The sequence below is a fragment of the Tachypleus tridentatus genome, chromosome 7 (genome assembly GCF_004210375.1).
Source record: "Tachypleus tridentatus isolate NWPU-2018 chromosome 7, ASM421037v1, whole genome shotgun sequence".
Lineage (NCBI taxonomy): Eukaryota > Metazoa > Arthropoda > Merostomata > Xiphosura > Limulidae > Tachypleus > Tachypleus tridentatus.
In genome coordinates, this window is record NC_134831.1 from 79795734 (window position 1) to 79816045 (window position 20312).

The window sequence follows — 20312 nt, forward strand, 5'->3', positions numbered from 1 at the left end:
ATCTACAGGACAAACACTTAGTTTTTTCAATCACGTTAACTCTATACACTCCAACATTAAGTTCACTTGTGAACAGGAAAAAAACTAACCAAATAGTATTTCTTAATCTCGAGATTACTAGAACTGATACACAATTCAAAACAGAAATCCGCAGAAAAATCACCCATACTGTATTATACATTCCCTGTGACTCAGCACATGAAACAAAACTCAACATATTAAGAAACCAAACAAACGCAGCCACAAAACTATGTTCGCCTGATAAAATTAACGATGAAATCAATACAATAAAACAACACTTCATTAATATCAACAAATTACCTGCAAAAACCGTTAAAGAATTATACGCATACACCGAGACCAACAACAGACAAACAACAATAAATCCCAAGATACAACAAACTACAAAACCTTACACTGTTGCATACCATATGTTCCCGACACCAGCGAAAAATAATCAACATTTGGAATAAAACTTATAACAAAACACAACATTCCGGTAACATCAAATTTATTCAAAACCAGGTACAAAACTAAAGTCTATACTATGTAAAAACTACACTAACAAACACAACACCAATATTATTTATAAAATACAATGCAACAACTGCCACGACTTTTACATTGAAGAAACAAACAAACAAAATTGAAACTAGATTCAAGGAACAAAAAAACACCTTCACTCGTTTTGAAACATTGCCAATCAAATAAACACAACATAACCATAGAAAACACCCAAATACTAAATAAAGACACAAACATAAACAAAAGCAAAATTAAAGAAGCCTTACTTATACAACAATTCAAGCCCAAAATAAACTAATACAAAGGAGCACCTTTATACTTATACTACTTAATAACCTAACATCTAGGCCTGGCATGGCCGAGCGCGTAAGGCGTGCGACTCGTAATCCGAGGGTCGCGGGTTCGCGCCCGCGTCGCGCTAAACATGCTCGCCCTCCCAGCCGTGGGGGCGTAGAATGTGACGGTCAAACCCACTATTCGTTGGTAAAAGAGTAGCCCAAGAGTTGGAGGTGGGTGGTGATGACTAGCTGCCTTCCCTCTAGTCTTACACTGCTAAATTAGGGACGGCTAGCACAGATAGCCCTCGAGTAGCTTTGTGCGAAATTCCAAAACAAACAAACAAACCTAACATCTACCTGCAACGCCCTCTACAATCCGGTACCCGTTTACACTATCTTCCTTAAGACATGTGCCCATCAACGGTCACATTCAAACACTCTCTCTTTCTTAACCTGAAGTTGCCTAGGAAGGTCGAAACGTTGTTCTCTCCTTACCAGTAAAAGTGTTAATATCCATACCAGCCGTTCTGAGATACATTTTTATTTCAAGTTGGTTTCTCGTCATCAAGAATATTAGCGGGTGGTTTGCATAAAGTAAAAGATATATGACACAGTTTAAACAGTTGATTCAAACGTTTGAGTTCGGTACTTATTATTTCTCAAGTCAAAATCCATAAATGATTCGAACTCCTATGTTTATAACGATTTCATTTTTCTAAGATACCAAGTACTAAGTATTTAATTTCTGAAGCGCATATTTTTAAATTATGTTTTTTTTTTTTAAATTGGGGTTTTAGATACCGAAAGTAGACAAAGCACAAAAATTGCTAGAACTAACATCTACAATAAGTATTCAGTCGGGTTTGTTTACAGATTTCATTTCGTTTATTTATAACAGCAGTGAAATAAAACAGTTCGTTAGATATGTTTAAAAATACATTTTTTTCCATTTTAATTCTGTTCTGTTTTATTTTTTAAAATACGTTCAATATTTAGTACAAATCTTGTAGTTATAAACACAAGCAACGATTTAACTAGTGCTATAACCCTCCTTGTTGTTAATTCCACGCTGTGTTATCGTCACTTCCCACAAATCTGCTTGGCTGAAACTGAAGATGACAATTTTATTATTAAGCCATATTAATATTCCCATATTCCCCTTTTTATCCGTATATATAATTACATGCACAAACCCCCTTTCTGAGCTTGTATGACAGTAGCGTTTGATGGTTTTTGACACATTTTTTCGGATTATTGCTATAAACAGATTATTTTCTTATACTTCTGGCTTGACTGAGATAACTCATAAAGTCATCATTTAATCTGGTTAGATAATTATCACTACACGTGAATTAATCACCTGAATTACCGTTGTTTAAAGGTTACCGTCTATGAATTTATTGTCGGAATCGCTTAACAGTAAACACCGGTGGTAATATTACGAAACTGTTAAGATCTGATCGATCAGCTCACATCTTGTCCTTCCACAAATTGTACCATCTATCTTCTTTAAGCTTACACCTTTCCCACATTTGCCAACAAGGCGGCTATTATATTTCATTTTTCCCTACGTTGATTTGGGGGAAAAATTAAATAAAAAAGTCATAATTTCATTTCATCCAAGCAGATGTCGTCTTTTAGCAATAAAAAGTTCAAATTTTCCCCGTGAGGGGCATTCAGTTTTATAGTCACTCTGTCTTACAGCTGAACATATTTAATTGTCTAATAACATATTAAGAACCTATATACCCTGATGTGAACTGGTGTAGAGTGCTAGAAACACAAATCATATCCAAACCTAGTCTATAGGGTTACACTAGGTTTACTTTATGCTGTCAAAGAGCAACTTTACATTCAAAGCATTCGTTACATTTACCCAAACATCCTTTTTTATTTTCTATATCACTTCAGTAGTTATCAGTCAGCAATATAAATAGTGTGAATTTGAAAAATTGTGCAGTGTCTGTATGCTATGACTCTTTCCTAGAATTTATCAACTACAATCTAGTGGAACAAATGCACAGTTATTGCAGATTGAAACCAACACTGCATATATGTTTGGCCCAATAACAGAATATGCAAGTACCGAAGTACATTTGGTTAATAAAAGGTGGTTATGGCAATGAGATTACTGTACATTAATTTATCTGCAATCTGGTTTTGGTACATGTACATGTTTTTGGTGTTTGATATTATTGCAAAATCCTTCTGTGTCTTTTCCGATCCACAGTTTTCTTTACTCAGATGAAAGCTCTGAATTTATTTCCCATAGTAGCCATAGATTTCATGCCATCATATCCTTTCACATTACTTGATTGTAGATGTACTAGTTTAAAAATGACTGAGTTAAAGCTGTATTTGCCTGATTGCTCGTTCCTTCGTGTAGTACCTACTTTATCTATAATTTCACTAGCTAGCTTCATTCCAAAATTACACATGATAACGTTATTTATATATTCACTGTCTGGCTTCACTTAGCTAAAACAAATGTCTCCTACCCAGAGATTCAAAATGGAATGGATTTTTCACTTGCATCTATAGAACATTGTCTCTTCAAACAGAAGCATAATTCTGGGTCAATCAAGCTCTTATTTCACTAATATCTAAGGGATATTCTATACTCAGCAGAGACGTTTGTTGGCTGTCCCACTTTGTAAGAGGACTCATCAGTACCAAATCAGTACCTACTCTGCTGCAAATGCCGCCGATTTCTATTTTTCTACTTAATGATTAAACTTAGTCATTTAAAATTAGGTTTAAATCCCTGAGACTTGTTTGGTGCTTCATGGTTGCATTCAATAAATCTTCATTATAACAATTCCTGAGTATATTTTTTCATGCAGATGTTACAGTTTATGTGCATAGGCAGTCATGGGGTCTTAAAGATGTTATCTCATATGCGTTGAGTTTGGTCCAATAAATAGCTTCTCTTTCTGCCAATCACCCCAATCTTCTACTACTGATGACTCATTTTTCCCCTTGGTGTGGATTCCTGTACGTGGTGAGGGAACCTCCCAGAGAAGGTTTGTACTTTCAGTTTACCTCCTCTGGAACCTAAATATCCACCCACGTGTTTGCCGCGCATGGTGACCTGTGAAGGAGAGGAGAGGATTCTGGTGGTTGAGGGTTGCAACACTAACACACCACTTTGGCTAGTCCACTTGGGCTAGGGTCAGCCAAGTACCAGTGTTGAACGTTCTCAATAGGTGTTGTGGACATTGTGAATGATGTTGGTGTTTGGATATAGTGCTCACGAAACCCTGGCATTGCTGCAATACCATTTTTTGGCATTGTAGTACTTTTTCTCGTAGGACTCCATGGTGGGTGAAGATAGTGGGCACTGAAATGTATTCCCTTTATTATGGATACCCCATTATGAAAAAGTAAATAAAAATGAAAAATTGAGAAAAATTATCGGAAAACGACCACACATGGACGACTCTGTTGCACAGTCAACATCACAGTCAGAATCTTTGCCTCGATTTCTTGTTATACATTCCTTATTTGAGAAAATACTTAAGGCAAATGTCTCCCTTTTCTATTCAAAATGGATTAGAGAGGCTTGCTGCTTCCCCCAAGTCAGTAAAGAAGTTGCAATCTGGAGGCATTTGGTGGAAACATCTTCATCACAACATACTAAACTCCATCTGAATTGAAGAGCATCTAGGATATGCCATCGAGGTTACTCCCCATTCAACTTTGAATTCTTCCTGATAAGTTATAGTTAAAAGGGATTTAAAGAACATTGTCTAGTCGGAAATCCTCGCTTGTTTTCCAGCCAAGGCATTTTTGTGATGCGCCGAATCTCCACTCGCAAAAATGGAATAATGCTACCTACAAATGTAATTATTGTGATGTTCACATTTCCACGTCCCTCTTCCACTATCATAGCAGGATACTTAAATTGTAAGGATATTCTCTATATTCCAAACTCTCTCCAATGTTTTTGGTTCCAGCAGATTGGACCCTCAAAGACCTCTTGTCGTGGATCTTTGAGGTGTGCTTGTTGTGGTGACAAAGATCACGACGCCTACGAAGGTGAACTGGTACCACAGTGTGTCAACTGTAGTGGTTCACACTCCTCGTACTTTTGTTCTTGTCCTCAGTCTGTGGAGGAGAAAGAGGTACAACATTTGAAGACTGTAAATAATATCTCTTGTCCATGAGCTCAAAAATTATTATCCTCACTTCATCTCGGACATATGCTGCTGCACTTCATTCCACTGCTACAGTGGGAGTGCAGACAGATCTCTTCTAAAAAGTATTTTAACCTCAATGATTAAGAGAGTTTACGAGCCAACGTCTACTTCCATCTCTGTCCAATCACTCCTTCCAATGGCTCCCTGGATCCACTTCCTTTGGATCCATGTTCTGGCATTTCCTTGTATCCATCTTCCTCTCCAGCCTTGAGATGCATAACGATTATTTGTTCACGCTTTCAGTAGCTGGGAATTTCTTCCAACGACAGAGATCTGCCTACTCGACCCATGACAGCATCCATGGAGGTCAACAGAATACATTCTAATAAAGAGAATGAAAAAAAGACAAGGTCGAAAACAGAAGGCCTCTCCACCGAATTCTCTTACACATAAATAAAATTACCCATTTTAATACAGTGGAACTGTTGAGGTTTGCATTATAATCTGGATGACATCAAAGCATTGATTAATTATTACCATCCTGTGTATTCTTCCTTATAAGAAACATTTTTTTAAACCTGCTGATACAGCCACCTTTCGGCAGTTTTATTTGTGCACTGATGACAGGTTTTGTGATGAACAAGTGCATGGAGGACTGGGACTACTGGTTGATCAGCATGTCCCCATCCTGTCTTTTCCACTTGACACACCCCTGGAGGCTGTAGCCATCTGTATTTTTTGGGCCATACCATTACTGTTTGTTCTCTCTACCTGTCTCCTGAAGAGGTCTATGATCAATCATACCTTGATTCTTTCATTGAATATTTGCCATCTCCTATTTTAATCTGGGAGATTTTTATGGACATAATCCACTCTGGGGTGATGCTGATCTTGGTGGGAGAGATTGCTCCATAAAGCTTATTCTCTCGGATCACAACCTTTCTCTTTTTAATACTGGCATGCACCTAGTAAGTCTTTTCTCTCAATTTCATGGAGGGTTGACAGTGACCCACGAGACAGTGACCATATTCCTCTCATTTTGAGAGAGATTGGCCGTAGTTTATGCCAACCGACTTGAGTGACCTAGTGGAAGATGGACCAAGCCAATTGGCCTTCTTTCATTGCTCTCTCGGAACTTGATCCTGCTGTCGTTTGTAAGCCATCGATAGGTGGCAGCAGTAACTGACTGTATTGTCCAAGCAATTGCTCAATCTATACCTAAAGCCTCGACACCTTTTCCGAGGTATTCTCGTCTGTGGTGTAATCCTGCCTGCTACATGGTATGGAAGGCTCAAAAAAGGGCCTGGGATATCTTTCGTGGAAATCCCACATTTTTGAGCCACATTGCTGTTCAGTAGACCCATGCACGTGCTATACAGGTAAGTCATCAAAGCCAGAAGAAATGCTGGATTAAATTCACAATCAGCATCTCTTCTACCACTAGTTTTAAAATCATATGGGAGAATATTCGGAAGGCCAGTGAGCCGTATACTTCTGTCCCCCTTTCGATCTTGCTTTCCGACCGCCAGGGGGTTGCTGATAACCAGAGTATTGCCAGTACTCTGTATTGCCAGTACTTTTGCAAGGTATCAAGCACTTCTGCTTCATCCTCCATCTTCTTAGCTATCAAGACTCAGGCAGAGCTATCACCTCTTTCCTTTTGGGCTAATCACCTCTATGAGTACAATCACCCCTTCGCTCTTGTGAAACTGAAGCTTCCTATTCATTGGTCTGGCAGTACGTCAGTCAAACCTTATAATACACACTACGAGATGCTGCGCCATCTCTCTCCTGCTTCTTTTCTATTCAGGCTTGGTGTGGCCAGGTGGTTAAGACACTCGACTCGTAATCTTAAGGTCACATCAAACATGCTTGTCGTTTCAGCTGTGAAAACGATAATGTGACAGTCAATCCCACTGTTCGTTGGTAAAAGAGTAGCCTAAGAATTGGTAGTAGGTGATGATGACTAGCTGCCTTCACTCTAGTCATACACTGCTAAATTAGGAATGACTAACCCAAATAACCCTTGTGTAGCTTTACACGAAATTCAAAACAAACCAATTCCTCTTTCTATTCTTCTGGTTGTTTTTTTTACTGGATCTGGCAGGAGAATGTTTTTGTTAACGCTTGGTTTTAGACTATTGTCCTCCCTATTTTAAGTCTAGGAAGAATTCAAGATTCCTTCAAACGACAGTCCAATTGCTTTGACAAGCTGTCTTCGTTAAGACCTAAGAGAGGGTAGTTAATTCTCGTCTAGTTTAGTTCTTCGAATCAAACAACCTCCTCTCACCCATCAAGTGTGGGTTCCGACAACAGCGCTTCACCGTGGGTTACCTGATCCGACTTAAAACGTCGATCAAAAAAACCTTTCTCAAGTGACAACATCTTGCATCACTATTCTTTGACCTTCTAAAGGATTACGATACTATGTGGAGGTATGGATTTTGCGAGATTTCCACTTATGTGGGTTGCTTGGCTATTTGCCCATTTTTATTTTAAAAAATTTTAATGAACTGGCGATTCTTGAGTGTCACACTTTTCAGTATAAAGATTAATGCCATCACTAAACAATTCCCTCCCGCCGTTGCAAACAGTCTCTACGTCAACAACTTCCACACCTCGTGTCAGTCGTCGAATATGAAGTATATTGGGTGGCATCTACAGACTGCCCTCAATCTCTTACTTTTACCTTTTCTCTCTCTAAAACCGTTTGCATGTACTTTTGTTACCAATGGGATATCCACTCCAATATTGAACTCTGTGTCAGTGAAGTTGTGCTTCACACGGTCCCTGTGGGAAAGTTCTTGGGATTATTTTTTACCATAAGCTAACCTTTATGCCACACATCAAACAGCTGTTTGTCAAGTGTACAAGAGCACTGAACATCCTCCGTGTCCTCTCTTCCACCTCTTGGAAAGCAGATCGATGTTCTATGTAAAAGATTATTTTACCCTTATTCAAGCAAAACTGGACTATGAGTCTCTGGCCTATGGCTCTGCCAGGATCTCAGCCTTGAAGATGTTGGACTCTGTTCACTAGCTAGGGCTTTGACTCTGCTTGCGGACTATCTGCACTTCTTCAGTCCAGAGTTTGTACACTGGATCTCATGAACCTTCTCTATACCTACGCCGTTTGCAATTTTCTTTTCTCTTTACTTCAAAACTTTGGTTTTTACCACATAATTCCACCTGGAGTTCTGTCTTCCTTTCTCAGTGGGCCACGCTTTTTCTACATAGATGATGTACTATTGTCCCTTTTGGCCTTCATATCCAGGCGCATTTGGATGAATTGGATCTGTATTTGAATGACGTTGCTGTCTCCACTGACCAGCACATCCCAACATGGCTTATTACTATCCCTAAGTGTGATATTTCTTTGAGTCATCTCAGTAAAATGGATTCTCCCGATTGGAGGTATCGTCTTCTATTTGCCAAACAGCTTTCGAACCATCCTTTCATTCCCATTTATATGAATGGTTCAAAGTCTGTTGACTCTGTGGGCTCTGTAATGGTTTGTTGTGGTTTGGTTGTTCCACACAGAATCCCCTCTACAGTTTCTGTATTCACTGCCAAATTGTACGCCATTTCTTTTACACTGGATCATATGGAAGCTATGCAGTACACGAATTGTACTCTTTATACAGACTCGCTTAGCTCTTTATTGACTCTGGAATCGCTTCACTTTAGTTCTCATCCTGTTCTCGTCAGTATTCAAAACCGACTGGCCCATTTCTCTTTAACATCTTCTTCTATCCAGTTTTCTGGATACCAGGCCACGTTAGTATTCGCAGGAATGGGCTCACTGACACCGCAGCTAAGTCTGGTACTATCACTACCATGCCTGATCCATACATAGTCTGTGTTCAAGGCTTGATGCGCTGATCCATTTTCCAGATAAAGCTCTCTATTGGACTTTGACCTTCTTGTTTCCACATTGTCTGTGTCCACATTTTTCGTGTCTTCGTTACGAGAGCCACATGTTTTACCTTTCTAACGCTATTTAAGTTTTTAATTCAAAAATTAAACTTTGTGTTGTTTAACATGATTTCTTTTTACGAATTTTAATAATTTTGCTTTAGTTTTAATTTTTTTTACCGGTTGTTTGGAGCAAATATCCCAAGTTGCTTTGCGACATAAGACGCCAAACAACCAACCAACTGACTTCTTTTTTCCAACTGCCTTTCACAGAATGCTCAAATGGATTCTGAACAGGATTGCGTTAACCCTGCAGAAGATTTTGAGTATTCTGGCTCTTTGTTAAAGAATTCCACATTATTACTCTCAACAACACGATGTGATAGAGACTCAGCTGATAAGTCTAAACCACTATACATATTATATACAGTATTAGCTAAAAGACCGAAAAGTCGGGTTTAATTACAAATTAGTCACAATATGTTTAATTGTCATAACAATGAACTAAAAGGATAAAAATGCAATGACAAAAATATTACAAACTATGGTCTAATTATTTTATGCAGCGTAGTTCTTTGTTGTAAAATAGTTCCCATCCACCTTTCCAAATATATTCAACGCTTTATTTTCTTCACTTTGATCTTCATTTGAAAGAGAAGGTTAATCTTCACGTACCGAATAAATGAACCTAAAACCTTATCTACATATTTGCTGGAAGCAAACAATAGTGCTAGTTGATACGGTTTCAAACAGCAAATGCTGGAGAAGCAATGGTAACAAAGGAAGCTGTACGTTTTTTGTCGTTCTTTTATTCAGATTCATTTTAATCAGTTCGTTACGAATTTCACATCAGAGGGAGTCTAAGAGGGTTTTAAAAAATATTTGAAATGTAGTTTAATTTATATTAGCATTATTATTCTTAATAATATTAGTTATTTATGGCTAACTTAATTAATTTATGGTGACTTAAATGAAACGTAGGATTTAAAGCAACTGGCAGGTTTTGGCTGTTTATTACCTGATCTATAGATGGAACTGTGTGATGTTGCTGTTAATAAAATATTTTTTTTTCAGGAGTGCATGCACACTTGGACGAGGCGTTGCAACTCTCAAAGGCAGCTAGTCAGCGAATGTTGTGTGTTATCAGGCAGTTCGAAGGTAATACTTTTATATTAATTTTTAACTGTTTCATGAAGAATAAAACAAAATAATTACTAGGTCATTCCTGTAACTGTGATCAGTGACCTTCTTAAGATCAGAGATGAATTATAATATTTTCTAACATTCATATAATCTTTATAAAGATTTATGAAATCGCGTATAAGTTACTAAAGAAATAGTTTAGTTAAAACAAAGTTCGAAGGTCATATTACGTTTTCAACACAGAAATATATGTTGTTGTTTTTTTCAGAAATAATTTAACTAACTAGCAGAATTTAAAGTACAGGGTGTTTGGAAAGTCACTGTGCACTTATATATTTATTAACAGACATGTTTCAATATAGAATACAGGAGGTAACTATGAATGACAGTTATAAACAATGTTGAAGTGATTCCCGTTGGCATCAATACAGGCCTGGACCCTTCTTGTTTTGTTTCTAAACACCGCTATCAGTTGCTGGTTTGAAATAGACTAATAGACTGAATAAAATATGATTACAAAACTGCACAGTAACTTTCCGAATACCCTGTATAAAAGAAACTCTACATTCAAACAAAAACGCACTCTTTATAAAACTATTATTCTCACAACAGAACGTGTTTATATACCACAAAAAATTAATAATACAAGTTAATTATAACAATATATTTAATAAAATACCACCACACACACCCTCAATAACAGAATGATATGTCTTTCGATAATCTTGGGCCTGGCATGGCCAAGCACGTAAGGCGTGCGACTCGTAATCCGAGGGTCGCTGGTTCGCGCCCGCGTCGCGCTAAACATGCTCGCCCTCCCAGCCGTGGGGGCGTAGAATGTGACGGTCAATCCCACTATTCGTTGGTAAAAGAGTAGCCCAAGAGTTGGCGGTGGGTGGTGATGACTAGCTGCCTTCCCTCTAGTCTTACACTGCTAAATTAGGGACGGCTAGCACAGATAGCCCTCGAGTAGCTTTGTGCGAAATTCCAAAACAAACAAACGTTCGATAATCTTCTATACTCGTGGTGGGCAGAACAGATCTAACCCATTGTGTGACTTAAATATATACATTGTTTAATAAACGTATTTATTCAGTGTACTTATAATACACTAAGATAATGTGAAATTAATGGAATACGTAAACTTTACATTTTCAAATCCACAATATGCCAATATTTCTAAACAACGCTTATTTCTAATTCATTTCTAACTTTCTGCTAATTCCGCGCAAAATGTTGGAGACATTTTTACTTCAACTTGTTTTTTTTTAAATGTTATTCATTTCTTTCTCTAAATGCGATTCGCCACTGTTTAAGAAAGTGATAAACATGACAAAAGTCTAAAAATTAAATACGATGGTACAGCTCAAGGCTTGAACAGATCTAGAATTTTGAATTTTAAAATATCTGTCAGTTTCAATCCATCTCTTTTGTAAATTAAGTCCCAACATGCAGAAACTTAAGCATTCATTTTGGTTATAACCTTCTTAATCAACATTTCAGCTACTTTATGTTTGAACAGAACGATATAAGAGTCTGAATGAAGTATTCGTTTTTGTTATGTGTTTTTTTTTACTTGTTTTTTTCTATTATTGTGTCGGTTTCAAACTGTTGAATAATCTATCTGGTTGCTGTTTAGGGGAATTCCTTTTACTATTTTCATCCTAAACCGAAAATTTTATTTTCAATAGAATATTGAGTAGTAGATCAATATCTAATATTTCCAGATAAAATTTTTAAACAACGCCATCTGGACTTTACTGAATACTTACTTTTCTTGTTTGATTTTTTCTTACTCCAGGTGTGTTGATCAATCCTCATCGTATGTTCTAGTGTTTATTTTATATATATATAGGTTCGACAATATATCAAGAGGGCCCGACATGGCCAGATGGTTAAGGCATTCAACTCGTTATCCGAGGATCGCGGGTTCGAACCTCGTCACACCAAACATGCTCGCCCTTTCAGCCGTAGGGGCGTTAAAATGTGACGGTGAATCCCGCTATTCGTTGGTAAAAGAGTAGCCCAAGAGTTGGCGGTGAGTGGTGATGACTAGCTGCATTTCCTCTAGTCTTACACTGCTAAATTATGGAAGGCTAGCGCAGATAGCTCTTGTGTAGCTTTGCGCGAAATGCAAAGCAAATGAACAAACTAACTGAGGAACATGGAGTTTGAAGCGAAATGCTGCTTAATAAACTTAGCAGTTTCAGCTATAGGCACGGTATAAAATGGCAACCAGCATAGTTATTCGTTTCAAAGAGCTTGAAAAAGTCTTTGTGGTGGCTGGTGCTTCAGTTATGTCAGTTATCCTTCTGGTTTTAAATTACAAATTAATGAAACTAACCCGAACCTTACTGTTGTCTAATTTGGTCGTTTAGTGCACGTGCCCCTGAAGTGCCGTTGAAGTAAAAGACTTGAAACTCTTATCATGTTATTGACAAGTTTACTCATTAATGAAAATGTTGAAAAGTTGATGTACATCACTTAACAAAAATAAGTTATTTAAAAGGTTCCGAATATTTGAAGTAGTTGAGAAGTTAGAACAAAACAACATTCAGTTTTTAAATGGTCGCACAAAAATATGTTATTTTTTAAGATAAAGCTCTCAAACCCACGTAGTTACTGGTACTAAAAATGTATCATCAATGTTTCTTCTGAAATACTTTATGTTAAAGTTCTTTGTACCTTATTTTGAAGTTCAGTGTTTAACGATGCATGAATTCATCATTTCAAATAGAATACAACAGAGCTCGATCGAGCAAAATTACGTAAGTTCTGTTGTCCTGGAATCTGATCAATAATGCTTAGTAATGTATCAAAAAACAGATTTATATACATGGGAAATAAAAGCAAAAATAAAGAGCTATATTTGCTTATAAAAAGAAAGAAGTTACGGCCATTCAACAGATGATTTGAAACTGGTTCTCAGATGTAAAGCACGACTTAGTTTCTAAAGATTTATCTATTTGAGAGTTAAACATAACAATGGAAATTTTATTTCTCAGTAGATCCATTATTTTTATTATTATGTAAAGTTATGATATGTTATTTCTTAACTGCTCGTTAGCATGCAGAACTATTATGACCGACATGGCCTGGTGGTTAAGATGCTTGACTCCTAATCTGAGGGTCGCGGGTTTGAATTACCGAAGCGCCAAACATCATCGTCTTTTCAGCCGTGGAGGCGTTCTTATGTTTTGATCAATCCCACTATTCGCTGGTAAAGGAGTAGTCCAAGAGTTGGAGATGAGTAACGATGACTCGCTGCCTTCTCTTTAGTCTTTCACCACTAAATTAAGGCCAAGTAACCCTCGTGTAGCTTTGCGCAAAATTTTAAAACAAACACCCAGAACTATTAATCTGATGGTTCAATGATCCCGTTACCTTAAAATACGTGCCCCATATTTTGAAGCAGTCATTACGTTGTGAGAGTGAAAGACAGTATCCCAAGTGTTAGTGCTGGGTTGTTTGGACAACATGCCACCTAGTCTATCACTTCAAAGTTAGGGATAGTTGGAACATTTAGGCCTTGTGTAAATTTATCGAAACAAAATAAACACCTTTTTGTTACTTTCGTAAAGCAAACTAAACACCAGACGGTTGGATAAATAACTACAAAAAAAAAATAAGGATATTATTAATTCATTATTAATAGTCCACAATCATCACCGTGTTGGTTTTTTATTAAGCAGAATTTAACTGTAAATATTATCATATATATTACAAAACATGATTACGTAGTGGATATTGCTTTACAAAAATCACGTTTTTCAATTAATATTACAAAAAAACATATAACGTAATATAGAAAATGATGTATAATTTGGTAGACAAACGAATATTAGCAAATACTATTACAACAGTAAATAACCAATGTGACAATGAGTAGGAAAATTAATAAATTGTAATTGTCTTTGATCAGTATGTTCCCAGGCCTACATATATAGACTTGTAGATTTCATCAAGAACATCGAATAATTAATATTATAGACTTTTCCTTCATTCAAGTTTTACTGTTGTTGTTTTTTAGGCCTAAATACTTCCGATACTAATGCTGCATTCTATGCTGATATCGTATCCCAAGAAGGTGCCACATATGAGGAAGAAAGCATTAGTGGAATCCAGGAGCTAATTGACGGTATAATCCTCTCTCTAGAAAGAAGAAATGTTCATTATTTCAGGTACCCCTAAAGACGTCGCATTCTACTTACTTATCCTTTAGTTAACACATTCATTAGATTCTGCCGTATAAAACTCACGAATTTTAACATTTTAACCTGTCTCGTAAACTGTACATTACTCTCAAATCATATGCAATTCTGTTTACTCTAAGCATTAAACTTTTGTTATTCCCAATATGTGTATATCCTCCACGAGTGTTTCAAAGACTAGATTTTCGTAATTCAGAAACACACAAGATTATTGTTTTTACAAGTCTATTTTTTTGGACTTTCTGATCCTTTCCATCAGCATTCCATGGCTAGTATGTGGTGTAGATCCTGATAATTCAGAACATGGGAATTATCTAGACAAGTTCGGAGAAGTGGTATTGTCAACGCTAAAAGAAATTATCAAGGATGCCACCGTTTCCTCGCCTGAGTGGGAAGGTCTTCCTTCAACCGTGAAAAAGGCGGTTCAGGTATGGTGTTTAGATAGAGAGATCCGTTTGTCGAGAGTGCAAACTAGATGACACTTCGCATAAGTCGTTTGTACTTTGTACTCTCATAAACACTCAATAGTCCTCTAATCTGAAATTAAAATATTTAATAAAAAGCATTAAAATAAGTGGAGTACGAATTTTCAACGTAACCATAAGTTTAAAACTATGCGTCAACACTCTAGTAACAGCTTAAACCTTAGATTTATTACACTATGTAACATAAATTTTGTTCATGGATAGTATGTGTTATTTATTAATTGCTCATGTTGTAGAAGTACAGATAATGGTCATTATTCCCTTCAAACTTTGTTTTTGTGACCTGGATAATGAAATTTAGAAATTAATCTATTTTCTATGTAAAAACGGGCAAATTTGCACATTTTCATTTACATAAGGTCTGAATAAAACAACATATGAATCAAGGTTTACATGCATTTATACTAAAGTCATGCAAAAATGTTTAGAAGTGAGTAGTTTTTTCGAGATTTGCGACTGTAATATAAATCACTTTCACGTATCAGCCCCCAAATATAGTCTCCCATCATATACGGTCCCAGGTCACAAAATCAAAGTTTAAAGAGTAAAATGGGTCTTTTCTATTTATTTCAGGCATAAGCAATTGGGAAATAACACTGCCTGTCCAGGAACAATAAAAAGTAAAAATTGTGTTACATAGTGTTATGAACGCAACGACAATGAAAACTAAGAACATTTGGGTTTTTTTGTTTGTTGTCAAAAAATTCAAATCGACCTAAAATAAGGTCATAATTCAGTTATAATTCAGTTTATTGAAAGTTTGAAGACAGCTTGAATAGGTAATTAAGAAAACTATATGTACATATGAATTTTTATTCTCATTATTTTTGTTTGTTAAATCTTTATTAATGTATAAAGTCTCTAGTAAATTGTATTGTCTTGGTTTCTGAATGTTCTTAAACTAAGGTCATATCTTTAATTGCCTTAAATAAGCAGCAATATTCGGTTCCATAAAGGTGAGTTTAGCAAGTTTGTGCCTTGAGTTTCCCAAGACATATGAATATATGTAACGTATGGAAAAAACGATCAAATGACCTGAGATTGCTTAACAGTTTAGTAAAGACATCTACATTTTTAGGGTAAAGCTGTTTTGTTCAACTAAGATAGTTTACTATGTTTAGCGTTTGCTGACGTTTGGTTCTTTGTTTAAAAACACAATGTTTTATGGAGAGGTCCGCACAGTTGACAGTATGTGGTTCGTACTCAGCAGTATATTCCAGCTCAAGCTTTAATGTTTTCGATCCACAGATCGATACGCTAACCATTAAGCCACTCCCTTTGTTACATTTAAAAAAAATTAAAACATACAGGTATAGTGTTACATAATAATGGAACAAAATGGATTTATTGTGGAAAAATAAAGGAAAGGTGATGAAGGCAAATACATACAGACACACCGCCACGTAAATATATATATATATATATATCGTATAAAGAATAAAAGTTAAATGTTTGTTTGATTGAAGTTAAGTACAAAGTCACACAATAGGTTCTGCCCGCCATGGTTATCAAAAACACGGTTTCAAGCGTTATAAGTCCGGAGATATGCTACTGTGCCAATTTAGAACAAAGTTAAATACAAATCGTACAATACGTTAGAAATGCAAATGCATTATCAACAAACCTTGTCATATATTAGAGTGTTTAATAGAAGTAATACGCAGATATATCCGGGAAGGAAGCTAATTTAAAGGGAATAAATAAAGATTTTTTAAGCTGCTAAATATTTAGAAAAAAAGTATCTTTCAAAATAATATTTCCCAACGAACCAACTAGGAACAGATCCAGGTCCTATTACATTACTAACTGGACAGTTTAAACGCTAAATTTATTATCTTAAAGAACCTTCGTTTATTTAGTTTCACTGTTCTCTCCCACTAGACCTTTGTAATGCTTGTTTAATGTCATTTGTTCTTGAAGCTACGTGTTATTACCTTTTCAGTTTAAACATTCTGTTAGCCTAGCTTTTACACAACGAATAAAAGCTTAACGCCCATATTATATAATGTAGCAAATAAGTTCTTATGTTTTCATGTAATCATGTAATGTGTATATAAATGGCTTTAGAAGACTGAGATATAAATTAATCCAAATGAAAAAGGCAGAGAAAACGATTTATATGTATCTCTGAACGTGCAACTATACGGTTTCTGTGGTAACATCCCTAATTTAGTTCGTTCTCTTGAAAACGTTCTCAGTTTTAATATTTAACTTCAATAATTATTGCACTCTCTACTTTATTTCTTTAGTATCTATCTATTATTGGTTGTTTATCTTGTTTTTGAGTTTATCTAACAACACTTTGATTGAGCAATGCATAACAAATGCTACATATAACGCAACACTACACTAAGATGCTGATATTCTCAGTTAAGACACACAAATACTTATTTTTAAGATCAATACCCTTACAACAATTTATGTTTTTGTTGATATTGTTGTAGGTCTATTCCTTTCGCTCAATACCAGAACTTTATAAACTTTGTATAGTCATCCTACAACCGTTAAAATAGCTTTAGTAAATTTGAAATATGTCTTATATTTACCTCCTGTTAATTACTTAATAAACCGAAAGACTCGCGAATATTTATATTTAATTTTGAACTTTTTATTCTGCTGGGAGTTCAAGAACTTTCTTTCTGTTGTAATTTATAAATAACACGTACGTTTTAAGCCATCTAACATAACTTTTCTGTAAGCACATGCTATTAATAGTGTACGATTCTATTTACAAAAAAAAACTATTAATTATACAAACTATTGTCTCCCCAGTGGCTCAGCGGTATGTCTGCGGACTTACAACGCTAAAATCCGCGTTTCGATACCCGTGGTGGACAGAGCACAGATAGCCCATTGTGCAGCTTTGTGCTTAATTCAAAACAACAACAACAATATACACACTATTAGTGAAAACAAAACACACAGAATATCTTCATAAAAACTTAATAGATTCTTAGTTATGGAAAATAATATTAGTAGTTTGTTATATGTATGAGTTTCAGGTTCAAAAATACAAACTACATTTTTTCTTTAAATAATTTAGTTCCGTATTCAAGTTACTAACTACGGAGGGAGAGAAGTGCAGGCCTGATTAACGCTCGATATAGTAATGTTAACGAATCATTTTACAGTTGCATATGTCTACGTGACATCATTCAGTTGTTGTTTTACATAGTGACATAAAGAGTTTTTACATTGAGCTAATTGTGCAGTTCTTCGTTTAGAAATGACATTTTTATATGGTCGCAAAGATTACAACCTAAAATAATCTCGAAATTCATTATTTATTTTAAGTTTATCAACTATTATAAAATCACACCTAAAAATTAATACTATTAACAATTACCACGTTGTTGAAAATGAGGAAGAACTTAACTAGGACTTTTTTTTTTTTTTTGTGACCTCTAGGAAGTAGTATTGGAGTCTCGTGCTCACCTTGTCAATGCCTATCACAACCTACACGCTCTAGGAGTCTCTCAATCGTTATCCAGTGATTGTGGACCATTACTCCATATTCAACAACTCATGTTAGAGGATGAGAATCGCATGCGGCACTCTCCAGTTATTGTATGTGGTCGTAACGGTTCGGGAAAGTCAACTCTCCTCTCTCAGGTGTGTCATACAAAGTTCATAACTCGAGTGTGCTCCTTCTCAGTGTTTTAAGAAAACGGAAAAGTAAGGTTATTAGTTATGGTTACCTCTTTTCACTGATGAAAAGATCGCAACATAAATGCATGTGTTTGTGTAGCTGCCTCATTTTACTTACTTTTTTCGTGTCCTGTTAAGACCCGACATGATTTGTACCATTTAATTTATGGGATTTTTGTTATTGTACTTATAATAATGGAGTGTTATTGTGTGTTGGGTTTAATGTTTTGAATATTAATTTTTTTCTGGTTAGCTCTATCGGTTTTAGGGACTGGATTAGGTTAATTACCGGATTAGATGGCTCGGCATGGCCAGGTGGTTAAGGCATTCGACTCGTAATCCGAGGGTCGCGGGTTCCAATCCCTGTCGCACCAAACATGCTTGCCCTTTCAGCCGATTGGGACGTTATAATATGACGGTCAATCCCACCATTCGTTGGTAAAAGAGTAGCCCAAAAGTTGGCGGTGGGTGTTGATGACTAACTGCCTTCCCTCTAGTCTTACACTGTTAAATTAGGGACGGCTAGCGCAGATAACCCACGTGTAGCTTTGCGCGAAATTCAAAACAAACAGTCAGTTGATTGCCTGGTCGAATACTATTGTTAAAGGTGGAACTCGTTGTTCAGAATGTTTTTATTTATGTTAACAATAAACCAACAATCGGAAAATATTTATTCATATATATATTTCGGATGATGTTTTCAAAGCTTATGACGTACTCATATTACATTTTGTTAGATTACAGTAGACTCGAGGATGTAAACCTCGCAATGAATCTTTCACAAGTGCTTATGATAATTGCATCTTCGAGTGTAATAAAATCCCAAAAAATAAACAATTCAAAATGTTACTTTAACATTGTGTAATGGAAAATTAAAAAAAATTATTGGTTTGAATGATTACTATTTGATATTTACACCTCTTTCATAACCTCGTCATAAAATTAACAAGAAGAAAAAATAAAAAAACTGGTAGACTTTCATTACAAAAGTTTCCATGAATAATTAAGAAAATTTTAACAGTTTACTACTAAAACTGACAGTGAATGATGTGTTTTCGTGACTTCATTTATTGATTTGTTTTATAATTTATTTTTTGCAATAAAGACTACATGTATTTTATTGTCAGACCACAGGATAAAAGTAGTTCCTATTCCTATGGTTTAGTGTTTTCAGTTTGCTATTTATCAAAAGCGAAACTATTCATGTAGTCTTTATTATATGGAGTTCCGAGAAGGACTTTAAAAATGCATTTTTAATCATATAACCTATTTAACTAGAAGTGTTATAATTGTTTGGATTTTGTGTGTTGTTTCTCTCACTGGCACAGTTGAGACAGAGGGTAATCATCTTAAAAAGAAAGTACATATAACATTAGTTAAGAATGAATATTTGAACTTAAAGTGTTAAACTTTAAGTTAGTACGAAAAAAAATTATTGGTTTTCAGGGTTTCAGAAGCTATGACGATCTTATTTTCTCATTTGTTTTCTTCGTGGCAAACTAGCAAAATGAAAAACGAACTTAGAGAAGAAGCGAAACCCGATAATCTAGTTTGCTCTAAAACATCTGCTTATTAAGTACGGTTGCGAATTTCAGACAAAATCCAGTTTCAGTTTTAAGTTCTAAGGAAAGCTGGTATGTCAGAAAAAAACACCACATATTTTTTCTTTAAAAGCTTGTTTTCATAAGTATAAAACTTATAACAACATCTATGGAATGTTCTTAAAGTGCTAGGCCTGAAGTAAAACGTTCCATACAGGGGGCACAATGATGTATTATCAGAGATGTGCATGAAAATGTTCTTAATTTTGCACCCGATTTATTAAAAAAAATAGAAATATTACTTCAGAAATCTTATCCTCAGATAATCTTTCATATGATAAAATTATCCTAATTATTTGTTCAAAATCCAAAGTTGCAAAATATTATGAATTCGTAAATTGGCTGATTCGCGAAAAAGTTACTCAATA

General features: G+C 35.6%; 1 protein-coding gene across 1 annotated transcript in view; it reads left to right on the forward strand.

Annotated features, from left to right (window-relative positions):
- Positions 1-20312, forward strand: part of LOC143256054 (NACHT domain- and WD repeat-containing protein 1-like) — a 189344-nt gene that overhangs the window by 101322 nt on the left and 67710 nt on the right. The window contains exons 7-10 of the mRNA XM_076512703.1: positions 9931-10014; positions 14030-14180; positions 14470-14638; positions 18104-18307. Coding sequence (XP_076368818.1) covers positions 9931-10014; positions 14030-14180; positions 14470-14638; positions 18104-18307 — 608 coding nt within the window. The remainder of the gene's footprint in view (positions 1-9930; positions 10015-14029; positions 14181-14469; positions 14639-18103; positions 18308-20312) is intronic.